Source organism: Somniosus microcephalus, chromosome 15, assembly GCF_052327205.1.
Source record: "Somniosus microcephalus isolate GS21.2 chromosome 15, FLI_Smic_1.0, whole genome shotgun sequence".
NCBI lineage: Eukaryota > Metazoa > Chordata > Chondrichthyes > Squaliformes > Somniosidae > Somniosus > Somniosus microcephalus.
In genome coordinates this window covers 44,232,685-44,246,377 of record NC_141001.1, presented here as the reverse complement: position 1 = coordinate 44,246,377, position 13,693 = coordinate 44,232,685, and the positions used below count along the sequence as shown (strand labels likewise).

The window sequence follows — 13,693 nt, the reverse complement described above, 5'->3', positions numbered from 1 at the left end:
ATTCTGTTCGTCTGAACTCTTCTCAGCCACCTTGTGTACCTTGTTGTACTTTTCCTGTGATGGCTTCCTTTGGTTGTTGGTCCTTTGGTTGTTGGTCTTCTTCCCTGACCGGCATACCTTAGCTATGTGACCCAGTTTGCCACATTTCCTACATTCCTGGTTCTTAAACCAGCATTGGTTCTGGTCGTGTGTTGTCTTCCCACAACGATAGCATTTTGTTGTTGTCGAGGTAATTTGATCCACACTTAGTGCTGCTGTCTTTAGCTGCATTTCCGCAGTTCCCTTCGCTGCAGCTTCGTGCGATGCTGCAATAGGGACAGCCCTGTCAAGTGTAAGGTCGTTCTCTTCGAGTAGTCGCTTTTGCGTTCCTTCCTTTGCCAACCCGCACACGAACTTGTCTCGCAATGCCTCTGTCAGATTCCCTCCAAACTGGCAGTATTTCGCTAGTCTACGCAGTTCGACCAAGTATTCTGTGTTGCTTTCGTCTTTCCGTTGCGTTCTTGCATAGAATTTGAATCATTCCGCCAACATCAACGGTGTGGGGTTCAAGTGATCCTTCAGAACAGCCACAATATCATCGAAAGTCTGATCCGCCGGTTTAGCTGGTGATAGTAGATGCTTCAAGAGCCCGTATGTCTTCGCGCCCATCGAGTTTAGCAAGGTTATAGCTTTGTCATCTTCTTCTATTTTATTGGACTCACAATAGATCTCGATGCGTTCCACGTACGTGGCCCAGTCTTCCACCTCGGCATTAAGATCATTGATGTTACCACGCTTAGGCATCTTCCTCTCTTTCTGATAACACCCCGAATTATTTCTTTAACTTATTTTTTTTTTTTCTAAGATGGCGGTTTTCCCGCGAAAATGGCGGTTTCCCGCGCTTATCTTCTCTCCCCGCCCACTTCAATGGCGGTTTCCCACTTCTGTCTTCTTCCCCACCTAATGGCGGCTTCCCGCGTTTCTTCCCTAGCGGGAGGGGTACACTTTCCCCCACAGGCGACGGCCGCTGGCTTTCAGATTCACAGCCTGCGCGTCGGCTTCAGTGCTTTCCCTTTTCTCGGCAAGGCAACCGGCGCTGGGTACACCCCGTTGACGGCGAACAGGTTCAGCCGCTGGGCTGGCTCTCGCTCAGTTCCCCTTGTTCGGGCTCGGTCTCTCTCCCGCTCTCTCGGCTCTACCGGCGCTGGGTACACCCCGTTGACGGAGAACAGTTTCAGCCGCTGGACTGGCTCTCGCGCAGTCTCCCTTGGTCGGCTCTGCCTCTCCCGCTCGCTCGGCTCTACCGGCGCTGGGTACACCCCGTTGACGGAGAACAGTTTCAGCCGCTGGACTGGCTCTCGCGCAGTCTCCCTTGGTCGGCTCTGCCTCTCCCGCTCGCTCGGCTCCCAAACGCCTCTCCCAGTCGTCTCGCAGTCTGGTGCTTCCCTCCCCGGCTGCGGCTGAGTTTTTATATCTTCCCGCGCCTACGCTCCCGGTCGCAGCGCTTCGTGGCTTCGGTCACTGCCCGGCCTTTTTCGCCGGTCGCGGTCTAGCTGTCTCACGACGCCGTTGCGTCCCCAGCCTGTCTGTACCGCGGCTTCCTTGCTCCACGCTGCCCCAGTCTCAGCGCCTCTGGGCCCGACTTCTGTCCGGCTCCTTTCCCCCTCGACCGTGGTCGAGTGCACCGCCCTTATCCTCCGGTTATTCTTTTTACTTTTCCCTTACTCACAGTCACCGTGGCCGCCTTGCTTCTCGTGCTGATCGGCTCACTCCTCACCGTGGCGGAAGGGACAGTCAGTGCCTGTTGCTGATGGAAGTCTTTGTCTCTGAATTCTTCCTCCTTTCCAGCTCTGCAGACTCGAGTTTTCTCCCAGCAGAATGACGAGGGCGGTTGCCTCTTCTCGACGCTCGTTAACTGCTTCGGAATTATTGTTGCCGCAGGGTACGATCGGACTCGTCGCCACTGTAAAGTCTGTGGGTTGTTTAGTTAATTAATACACAGACTCCAAGAGTAACTTAAAACAGGACTTTACTATTCGAAGGTCAGGGCGAATCTGCCCAATAACTCCTGGCACAACACTTATATACTGGTGTGGTCACCGTCGGTATTACCGTATACAGAAGCCAAACAAAGTAGTGCCACACCTAAAATAGTTCTCTTAAAGGTGAACGGTTACATACAATAGTTCTCTTAAAGGTAGACGGGTACATACACTACACTAGTATACCGATGTGCCAATCTATTTTCAATTCTAGGTCTCAATGCCGAGGCGGAGATGTGGGCTGTTTTAAAAAAATCTATATGTGTCTGCCTCTCTGCCGATAGAACAATATTACCTGTTACTTTTTCCAAATGAATGTGGTTGCTTCCTGAAGAAGCTATAGAATCATTACATGTCTCCTAAACCTTTTCAGTGTAAATATTGCTTCTCTGAAATTTGTGTGAATGGTGAGGCGATGCTGTCTCTCTTCCTTATCCATTTGCCTGTGATGATATGGAGAGTGGTCCTGCTGTGTAATTTAGTTATTTGTCTCTCTGCACAGATATGGAAACCACTCCCTGGTTTCCAAAGAAGGTTTCTGATCTGGATAAATGTGCAAACAAGGTGCTGATGTACGGCTCGGACCTGGATGCAGATCACCCGGTATGGAATTGGTTTCTTATTTTGCTGAGGGTGTGTGCCCCTGTCTCTCTCCCTTCTCCTGTTTATTTTCTTCAGCTCTGTTTGCAGATTTTTCATCAAATATGGTCATGATGGTGCTTATACCACTCATTAGTTGAGAACTAAGAAGCGTCCATGGCAGCCGGACTTGTTTATAAACCCTCTCCCAATGGGTCAATGCTTGTTCTCTGCCCAGTGTGTTCTCATAGAAACACAGCTGATATTTAGGGCTAAGTACAATGATGCACTGTAGGCACGATCCCACCCTTTCCCAGTCTGCAGTAATGCATACTGGAGCTACTCCCGAATAACTTTGAACATTTGGGTGAATTTCTATGCTCAGGAATGTCAGTGTTGGGAATGGAACGCTCTATTTTGGACACCCGGGGGGAGTTTTAACCTAAAAAAAAAATCGGGTGGGTTGGGGGCAGGGGGGTAGTTAAATTGTTAAAAATGGGATTTCCGACCTGAACCTGCCTCTAACGGAGACGGGACGGGGCCGCAGGACGGGGACGGGCGACCAACCCGCTCCCAGGAAGCGGGATGTGAATTTAAATATTATAATGAGGCTGGAAGCCTCTTTTTTAGCCTCCATTTTGTTTTTAACTGCATGTGGATGGGTTTCACACAATTCGTAAAACCCAGCAGTTACAGCAAGGCGGGGACTGCTAGAGGTAAGTGCCTTTATACCTACCTCCTGGATGCAGGGTCCCTGTCTAACCCACCCCCTGCGATTGGAGACCTCCTCACAAGGCTTCCGATCATCCCCCAACGATGGTGCTGAGGCTGGCCACGATCCTCCGTTGGCCGGCCACGATCCTCTCTTCACCCACTCCAATCATCCGGTCCCGATCCTCTCTCCCCCCCGCACCCCCACCCCCACCCTGATCCCTGCCTGACATCCCCCCGCCCCCCACCCCCTGATCCTTTAAACGGCACGGCACGGCCCGATTCCCAATCCCTGGCCAAGCCCCCCCAACTCCACTCCTTTTCCTGGCATGGCTCAATTCCTGGCCAACCCTCCCCATCCTTTTAACGGCCTGGCCTGATCCCTCCCTCCCTCCACTGTGCGGCCTAGTGCCGCAGGCCTCTCCATCTGGCTGGCTGCGGGTGGGAAACCGAGGCCTCACACGCAAATCAGACCCTGCCGTTAAAGTCGGCAGGGCCTGTGTGAAACCCAGCCTCCCGGGTTTCCTGACTGCCTTGGAGGCCCCTTGCTCACCGCCCCCCACCCCCGCCACCCAACCTGCCCTCCTCCTTAAAATCCAGCCCCCTAGTGTCAGCAGCAGGCACCTCATAATCACAGCATTTTAAATGAAGAGTAAAGCTGCCTCTACTAGACCTGATAAAGTGTTTCAGCCCCAACCTCAAAAGAGCACCCCTACTGCTCCATGTGGCAGGTGGGGTGTGTGGGGGAGGGGGGGTCATTAGATAGAGATCGAGAATGAGAACCCAGGCTGATTTTATTACTGGGGCATTTTGGCTAATGGTAGCATCCCTACTACTGCCCAGAACAACATCAGCTAATTCAGACCAGGGATTCAGATCAGCTAGAACAGACCAGGGATTGAACGTGAGACCTTCTGGGTCTGAGTGGCTCAGTGCTATACCTGACAATTCCTTCACCTACTAGGCTTTTTGAGGTGCATTTTGGTACACTTTAAGTACAATTATTATTATTTAAAGTTTCTTTTCACGATTACTACCCTTACTAAGTGCTACAATGACTTAGAGAATGGCTGACTGTTTCCTTAAGTGTTTATTCTGCTTTCAACAGGGATTCAAAGACAACGTCTACCGTAAAAGGAGAATATATTTTGCTGATTTGGCCATGGACTACAAGCAGTAAGTAAAAGAAGGAAGAAAGAAAGACTTGTATTTATATAACACCTGTTACATGACATCCCAAAGTGCTTTACAGCCAATGAAGTACTTTTGAATTGTAGTCAATGTTGTAATGTAGGAAATGTGGCAGTCAATTTGCACACAGCAAGCTCCCACAAACAGCAATGTGATAATGACCAGAAAATCTGTTTTTTGGTGATGTTGACTGAGGGATAAATATTGGCCCGGACACCGGGGATAACTCCCCTGCTCTTCTTCGAAATAGTGCCATGGGATCTTTTACGTCCACCTGAGACAGTAGATGGGGCCTCGGTTTAATGTCTCATCCAAAAGACGGCACCTCTGACAGTGCAGCACTGGAGTGTCAGCCTAGATTTTTGTGCTCAAGTCTCTGGAGTGCGACTTGAACCCACAACCTTCTGACTCAGAAGTGGGAGTGCTTCCCACTGAGCCACGGCTGACATGTGTGCCGACAACAGTCCTGCAAAATGCACTGTCTCCGTCTCTCATTCCCTTAGAGGGGAATTATTTTATTTTATTTTTACTGTATCAAAATGTTCACTTACAGTTTAGTGACTAGTGATGCTACTGTTCCTCTGCCATCCTCCGTCTGCAGAAGCTACTGCAGGACAGGCGGAGGGAGTTGGAGCGCTTTTTAATTTTTTTTCTCACAATGTATTTTTTCTCATCAAAATGAGGGATGTTGAGGGTGGGGATTGGATCACTTTCCATTTCAGGCACCCAGTGTCAGCATCAAGCACTCACAAATCCAGAATAGCACCATTTAGTCAGAGTAAAGTTCCATCTGCACTGTCCCATCAGGTTAGGTACGGCATTATTTCAATACAGAGTAAAGTCCCTTCTCTCTATCCCAACAATAGGTTGCAAATGAGCACCCCCAACTGCAATAGTGTGACAGTTTTCCATTTTCCAAATCAGCCATCCTATGGCCTCCTGAATGAAATTCCATATTTAGCTCCAATTCTAATTTTGGCTCATACCCACTTATGGATTGGATTGAGACTATACAAACTAGTTTATGGAGAACCCTTACAGACAACAGGCACAGGGAGCTTTCATCCAATCAGTCTAGGCCGGATTCAAAACAGTAGCAGAGATTAAAGGTCAATGCACTTAACCCAATCCACCCATTGAACATAAGAACATCAGAAATAGGAGCAGGAGTAGGCCATTCGGCCCTTCGAGCCTGCTCCGCCATTCAATGAGATCATGGCTGATCTTCTGCCTCAATTCCATTCACCAGCCCTATCGCCATATCCCTTGATGCCCTTACTAGTCAGAAATCTATCGACTTCTGTTTTGAATATACCCAATGACTGAGCCTCCACAGCCCTCTGGGGTAGAGAATTCCAAAGATTCACCACCCTCTGTGAAGAAATTTCTTCTCATCTCAGTCTTGAATGGCCTACCCTTTATCCTGAGGCTGTGGCCCCTGGTTCTAGACTCCCCAGCCAAGGGAAACATTCTCCCAGCATCCATCCTATCAAGCTCTGTAATAATTTTGTATGCTTCAATGAGATCCCCTCTCATTCTTCTGAATTCAAGAGAATACAGGCCTAGTTAACTCAATCTCTTCTCATACGACAGTCCCGCCATCCCAGGAATCAATCTCGTGAACCTTTGTTGCACTCCCTCTATGGCAAGTATATCCTTCCTTAGGTAAGGAGACCAAAAATGTACACAGTACTCCAGGTGTGGTCTCACCAAGGCCCTATATAATTGGAGTAAGACTTCTTTACTCCTGTACTCAAATCCTCTTGTAATGAAGGCCAGCATACCATTTGCCTTCCTAATGGCTTGCTGCACCTGCACATTCACTTTCAGTGACTCTAGTACAAGGACACCCAGGTCCCTTTGAGCATCTGCATTCCCCAATCTTTCACCATTTAAGAAATACTCTGCCTTTCTGTTTTTTCTACCAAAAGTGGATAACTTCACATTTATCCACATTATAATCCATCTGCCATGTTCTCGCCCACTCACTGAGCCTGTCAAGATCCCCTTGAAGCCTCTTCACATCCTCTTCGCAACTGACACTGCCACCTAGCTTTGTGTCATCAGCAAATTTGGAAATGTTACATTTAGTCCCCTCATCCAAATCATTGATATAGATTGTGAATAGCTGGGGCCCAAGCACCGATCCTTGTGGTACCCCACTAGTCACAGCCTGCCATCCTGAAAAAGACCCGTTTATTCCTACTCTTTGTTTTCTGCCTGTTAACCAATTCTCAATCCATGCTAGTATATTACCCCCAATTCCATGTGCCCTAATTTTGTTCCCCAACCTCTTGTGTGGGACCTTATCGAATGCCTTCTGAAAATCCAAATACACCACACCTACCGGTTCCCCTTTGTCTACTCCACTAGTTACACCCTCAAAGAACTCCAATTGGATTTTGTATTTGGAGATTGGGTGGGATAACATCAGTTGTAGTTGTACAGGACTGGAAAAAGGACAGATGTCTCAGCAAATTTGACACTGGCTGTTCCTGGGAGCACATTTGAAAAGAGAATAGATTTGAAAAGTACTGCATTAACAAAATACTCAGAAATTTTCCATACTCTATAGTATGATGGAACACACAGGGTCTTTTTAGGGTTGAGGTGGCTCCTAGTTGACATGCCTGGTGATGGGTGTTCAGAACCAAATTAACCCTCTGTGGCCAGCAGATTATTTAGTATTCTGATCCCTGAAGCAGGCACGCGGGCATGACTCCTGGGCACCTTGCCACCCAATTCCACCCCCCACCCCCATCCTTGTGTTTTCTGTTGCTATCCTGCCCAATTTGGGGTAGGATCATGGAGGAAAATCTGTCCCTTATTCTCATAATCTGATTAAACTTTACCAGTCCTATTTGGATAGCTATCTTGGCTAAATGTTTGAGGCTAACCTTGCAATCAAAACTACCTGAGTTGTAAGGACATGCCCTATTATTATGTGTGATGAAGTTACTACAGAAGGGTAAGTCCATCGGTTCACATCCAGTCAGATTAATAATTTAAAAGTCTCCTCTCTATCTATTGGCTGTAAAAGTCCTTCACAAAATGAGTTTGGGGCATTATCAATCCAATTCTGAGTTGGCATGAACCCACATCACAAAACTGTCCCTAATTTGACACTAACTGGCATTAAATTGGCAATCAGAATTAGCGAGGCCACAAAATGCTGCATTTAAAGTTAGGAAAAGACCAGAGGGAGCTTTACTTTGTATCTAATGTTGCTATACCTGACCTGGGAACCGTTAATGCTGACACAGCAAGCATAAATTGAAAAGCATTTCCTTTCCCCAAGATGAAATATCCCTCACTTTGAGCACAGCCATTTCCGCTAAAAATCATGAAGGGATTGTTATTGCTTGGTAGAGCTAGCAGTAGCTTACTGGGGGCTGGGTTGGATTGAGATCCATCCCAGCTCCTGACAGCCCTGGGGGATAAGACCATCCGGGATTAACTGTGACCTGCCTCTGCAGTGGTGCACCCATCCCACGGATAGAATTCACAGGGGAAGAAGTGAAGACCTGGGGCACAGTTTTCCAAGAGTTGACCAAGCTGTATCCGACCCACGCCTGCAGAGAATATTTGAAGAATCTGCCTCTGCTGACAAAGTATTGTGGCTACAGGGAGGACAACATCCCTCAGTTGGAGGATGTCTCCAGATTCCTAAAGGGTGAGTCATAGAAACCAGGATATCGTGGGCAAATATTTCTCCTCTTTTACTTTTTGATGAGAAAATTGCAGTGTCATTGTATAATTTGTAATATTAGCAGTGGATCTTAATCGTATGTGGACATGATATAGCCCTATGAATTCTGTCTTTCACATTTTCTGCCCTTGTGTGCTGTGAATGACACTCTGTGGTTTGGTGCCTTGTGTCACAGTATCTGTAATTTGATGCTATGAGGTTTGTTGTCTTAAGTCCTGGTTTGGTGTTGTGAATCACACTCTCTCTGATTTTGGTTTTATGAGTCTCTCACTCCCTGGTTTGGTGCTAAAAGTCACAGTTACAATTTGAAGTGGGCATCACTTACAATCAGAATCTTACCTTTGCAGCTCAATATCTAGCCCTTCCATGGTGTGGCCTGGGGGCCTCTTATTATATGAACTAGATGCAGTAATGCCATGTGCACTTCTCCATTCTTCCAAAAGGCAGACTGATGAACACTTTAGTGAGACAAGGCCAACTATAAATCAATGAGCTTGTTTAATTTACAAACCATAAGTGGACAAACAAAGTAACATTAATAGTACAGCTCACCTTACTTTATCTGCATTCTGTAACACACCTTGTAACAAAGAAATCAATGAAGTACATCACACTGTCCCTGTTAGTGGAACATTTCTGACCAATGGTTCAGTAAACTCCTTAAAGATTTCCAGTAGGTTTGTAAAGCATGACCTACTACTTCTGCACTCCCACTGTGAGTGCACTCCATGCCAGGAGCTCGTACAACATATGTAATTAGGCTGACTCTAGAAGTTTTTATATGCGAATGGTGGGTGGGCACATCATCCACTGTGCACTGCTCCCAGCGCCTGAGTGCCAGGATTAGAAAATCCACCATGTAGAATTTCAAAGCAACAAAATACTGTAGTTATAAAGAGCACTAGACAGATTCCATTCTGGAGTACTGTGTTCTGTTTTGGGTACCCCAATTTAGGAAGAATACATTATCCTTGGAGAGAGTCTAGCAATAATTCAGCAGGGCAATAGCTGGGATGAAGGGATTTAGCTATGAGTACATGATGCATACATACATTTGGATTATATTCTCGAACAAGGTATCAATTAATCCCAAATTAATTACCTTCTCTGGGAATTCCATGTATCCACTAGTTTATGGGAAAAACATAGTGGGAATCTTGTGTCCAAGACCTGAACTGGGTAACAGCAAATGCAGGAAAAATTTCTTCTCACAAGGGGTTGTGAGAATATTGTGTAGAATCAATTGAGTTGTTTAATGGGCGAGAAAGTTACTTGCTCATGGAAAGTAAGGGTATTATGAGATATGGAGAAAGGACAGGGAATTGGGATTAAAAGGGATAAAGGAGTTGCCATGACAAACAAAATGGCAGAACAGGCTTGATGAGCTGAATGGCCTACTCCTGTTCCTATTGACTCTGAATGGATTGAGCTTGATGGGCCAAATTATCTTTTCTCATTCCAGATGTTCTTATGTTCTTAAAATTATGAATGAAGTTGAAAAATTTGTTCCAGGCAAATTGTTCACATTGCTAAGGTTCAAATGTTGGGGACACAAGAAACTTAAGAGTGAAAAAGGAAGTTGGGTGTATTTTTTAAATCAATGTATTGCGGAATGAAATGGGCTGGAAAGGCCATTGTCGTGTATGTTATGAAAGGTTCAAGAGACAAGTAAATGCATTTCTGGAGGGACATGATAAGAAGGGAGTTAGATGGGGTTATTCTATACAAAAAGGACAGACTTGTTGCCCCAAATGGCCTTGTTGGGTGCCTACAATCTTTATTTTCTTATGACCTATCAATATGGAGTAACCCTGTGCTAATTTGTATTCATGCCACTCATTTAATTGTTCAAGTTATATCTTTTTCTATTGCTAGTACCATGGTAACACTTTGCTCTCATCTTTCAGAACGGACTGGGTTCACTATCCGACCAGTGGCCGGTTACCTGTCTCCCCGTGATTTCCTGGCTGGTCTGGCATTTCGAGTGTTTCATTGTACTCAATACGTGAGGCACAGCTCAGACCCCCTCTACACCCCTGAACCGTGAGTCTTTCACTGGCTGTAGCTGGGTGTGACACATTACAGTGGGGAAGACAGAGGAGGCTAGCAAGATAAGAAAGCATGATATGGCTTACAAGGAGCTACATATTCATTGAATATAGTAAAAGTCAGAGAGATCACAGCTTCTTTCAGTACACTAGAAATGTTTGGGCTGCTGAAAATAAAGGGAGTCTTAATATCTCTACCAAGATTTAAGAATGAGTCCTAATATTTAGATGCATATATTATGTCTGAGTCTGAGTGACAACTGTTTGTGCTTTTCGTTAGCAGTACTAATAGAGGAAGTGCAATGGAGGCCCAGGACGAACGGCTTATAAAATTCAAGTGGGCAACCTGATAATTAATTATTATTGGCACTGGAAATATAAAAATTGTGTTCCGATTCTCATCATGTATTCTGTTGATAACATATACAGTATTGGGTAAACAGAATTAAAAATTTATGTCAAATATTAACTTTAAATGCCAGCTGTCTTGCTGTCAGGTTTGTGGACTAGTTCTAATGACATACTTGAACCATTTTTCTCAGTACCATGTATTCTTAATGACATCATATTTGTAAAATGCAGTTGGCTTCAAAATGCAGAGTAGGGTTTAGGACAAGAGTAGGAGTTGAGATAACATGGAGAGTAGGGTGAAGGGTAGGAAGTACAATAGGTTTTAGACCATGTTATAAGGTTGGATGTTGGGTAGAATAGAGGAAGAGGTACCTGGTAGAGTGTAGGGCAGGATGCAGGACAGGATTTAGGGTAGATGTATGATAGGATGCAGTGTAAAGTAGGATATAGGGTAGGATGAACGGCTGCTATAGAATAGGATGCAGGGTCTGATTTTGGGTTTGGCATAGGGTATGATACAGGGTAGGAACTAAGCCAAGATAAAGAGGTAGGACAGAGGGGGCGTAGGCTAGGGGGTAGGGTGGAGGATTGAATTTTGTTTCTTTAATATCTTATCACAAAATGTACTGCCTGGAAATACTTTACAAATAAAATATGTAAAAGGATGTGATAATCAGAAAATAATGTGAAAAGAAACTTCATATTCACATTTATCATTAGATATTTTATCTGTGAAATGAGTAGATGACTATAGAGATGAACCTGAGGAAACCCATAACACAAACCTGCAGCATTACAGACCGACCCTGTAACACAAACCTACAGCCGCACAGACCGACCCTGTAACACAAACCTACAGCCTCACAGACCGACCCTGTAACACAAACCTGCAGCATTACTGACCGACCCCGTAACACAAACCTGCAGCCTCACAGACCGACACTGTAACACAAACCTGCAGCATTACAGACCGACCCCGTAACACAAACCTACAGCCTCACAGACTGACCCCGTAACACAAACCTACAGCCTCACAGACCAACCCTGTAACACAAACCTACAGCCTCACAGACCGACCCTGTAACACAAACCTACAGGCTCACAGACCGACCCCGTAACACAAACCTACAGCCTCACAGACCGACCCTGTAACACAAACCTACAGCCTCACAGACCGACCCTGTAACACAAACCTACAGCCTCACAGACCGACCCCGTAACACAAACCTACAGCCTCACAGACTGACCCCGTAACACAAACCTACAGCCTCACAGACTGACCCCGTAACACAAACCTACAGCCTCACAGACCGACCCTGTAACACAAACCTGCAGCCTCACAGACTGACCCTGTAACACAAACCTACAGCATTACAGACCAACCCTGTAACACAAACCTACAGCCTCACAGACCGACCCTGTAACACAAACCTACAGGCTCACAGACCGAACCCGTAACACAAACCTACAGCCTCACAGACCGACCCTGTAACACAAACCTACAGCCTCACAGACCGACCCCATAACACAAACCTACAGCCTCACAGACCGACCCTGTAACACAAACCTACAGCCTCACAGACCGACCCTGTAACACAAACCTACAGCCTCACAGACCGACCCTGTAACACAAACCTACAGCCTCACAGACTGACCACGTAACACAAACCTACAGCCTCACAGACTGACCCCGTAACACAAACCTGCAGCATTACAGACCGATCCTGTAACACAAACCTAAAGCATTACAGACCGACCCTGTAACACAAACGTACAGCCTCAGAGACTGACCCCGTAACACAAACCTACAGCATTACAGACCGACCCTTTAACACAAACCTACAGCCTCACAGACTGACCCGTAACACAAACCTGCAGCATTACAGACCGACCCTGTAACACAAACCTACAGCCTCACAGACTGACCCTGTAACACAAACCTACAGCCTCACAGACTGACCCTGTAACACAAACCTGCAGCATTACAGACCGACCCCGTAACACAAACCTACAGCATTACAGACCAACCCTGTAACACAAACCTACAGCCTCACAGACCGACCCTGTAACACAAACCTACAGGCTCACAGACCGACCCCGTAACACAAACCTACAGCCTCACAGACCGACCCCGTAACACAAACCTACAGCCTCACAGACCGACCCCGTAACACAAACCTACAGCCTCACAGACCGACCCTGTAACACAAACCTACAGCCTCACAGACTGACCACGTAACACAAACCTACAGCCTCACAGACTGACCCCGTAACACAAACCTGCAGCATTACAGACCGACCCTGTAACACAAACCTAAAGCATTACAGACCGACCCTGTAACACAAACCTACAGCCTCACAGACTGACCCCGTAACACAAACCTACAGCATTACAGACCGACCCTGTAACACAAACCTACAGCCTCACAGACTGACCCGTAACACAAACCTGCAGCATTACAGACCGACCCTGTAACACAAACCTACAGCCTCACAGACTGACCCTGTAACACAAACCTACAGCATTACAGACCGACCCTGTAACACAAACCTACAGCCTCACAGACTGACCCTGTAACACAAACCTACAGCCTTACAGACTGACCCCGTAACACAAACCTGCAGCATTACAGACTGACCCCGTAACACAAACCTGCAGCATTACAGACCGACCCTGTAACACAAACCTACAGCATTACAGACCGACCCTGTAACACAAACCTACAGCCTCACAGACTGACCCCGTAACACAAACCTGCAGCATTACAGACCGACCCTGTAACACAAACCTACAGCCTCACAGACTGACCCCGTAACACAAACCTGCAGCATCACAGACCGACCCTGTAACACAAACCTGCAGCATGACAGACCGACCCTGTAACACAAACCTACAGCCTCACAGACCGACCCCGTAACACAAACCTGCAGCATTACAGACCGACCCTGTAACACAAACCTGCAGCCTCACAGACTGACCCCGTAACACAAACCTGCAGCATTACAGACCGACCCTGTAACACAAACCTGCAGCATTACAGACCGACCCTGTAACACAAACCTACAGCCTCACAGACTGACCC

The 13,693-nt window shown here is 46.6% G+C and overlaps 1 protein-coding gene across 3 annotated transcripts in view; it reads left to right on the top strand.

Moving 5' to 3' along the window:
• Positions 1 to 13,693, top strand: part of tph1a (tryptophan hydroxylase 1 (tryptophan 5-monooxygenase) a) — an 89,441-nt gene that overhangs the window by 23,599 nt on the left and 52,149 nt on the right. For all 3 annotated transcript variants that reach the window (XM_086007703.1, XM_086007705.1, XM_086007704.1), the window contains 4 exons: positions 2,524 to 2,624; positions 4,420 to 4,487; positions 7,979 to 8,175; positions 10,119 to 10,254. In XM_086007703.1, the coding sequence (XP_085863829.1) occupies positions 2,524 to 2,624; positions 4,420 to 4,487; positions 7,979 to 8,175; positions 10,119 to 10,254 (502 nt within the window). The remainder of the gene's footprint in view (positions 1 to 2,523; positions 2,625 to 4,419; positions 4,488 to 7,978; positions 8,176 to 10,118; positions 10,255 to 13,693) is intronic.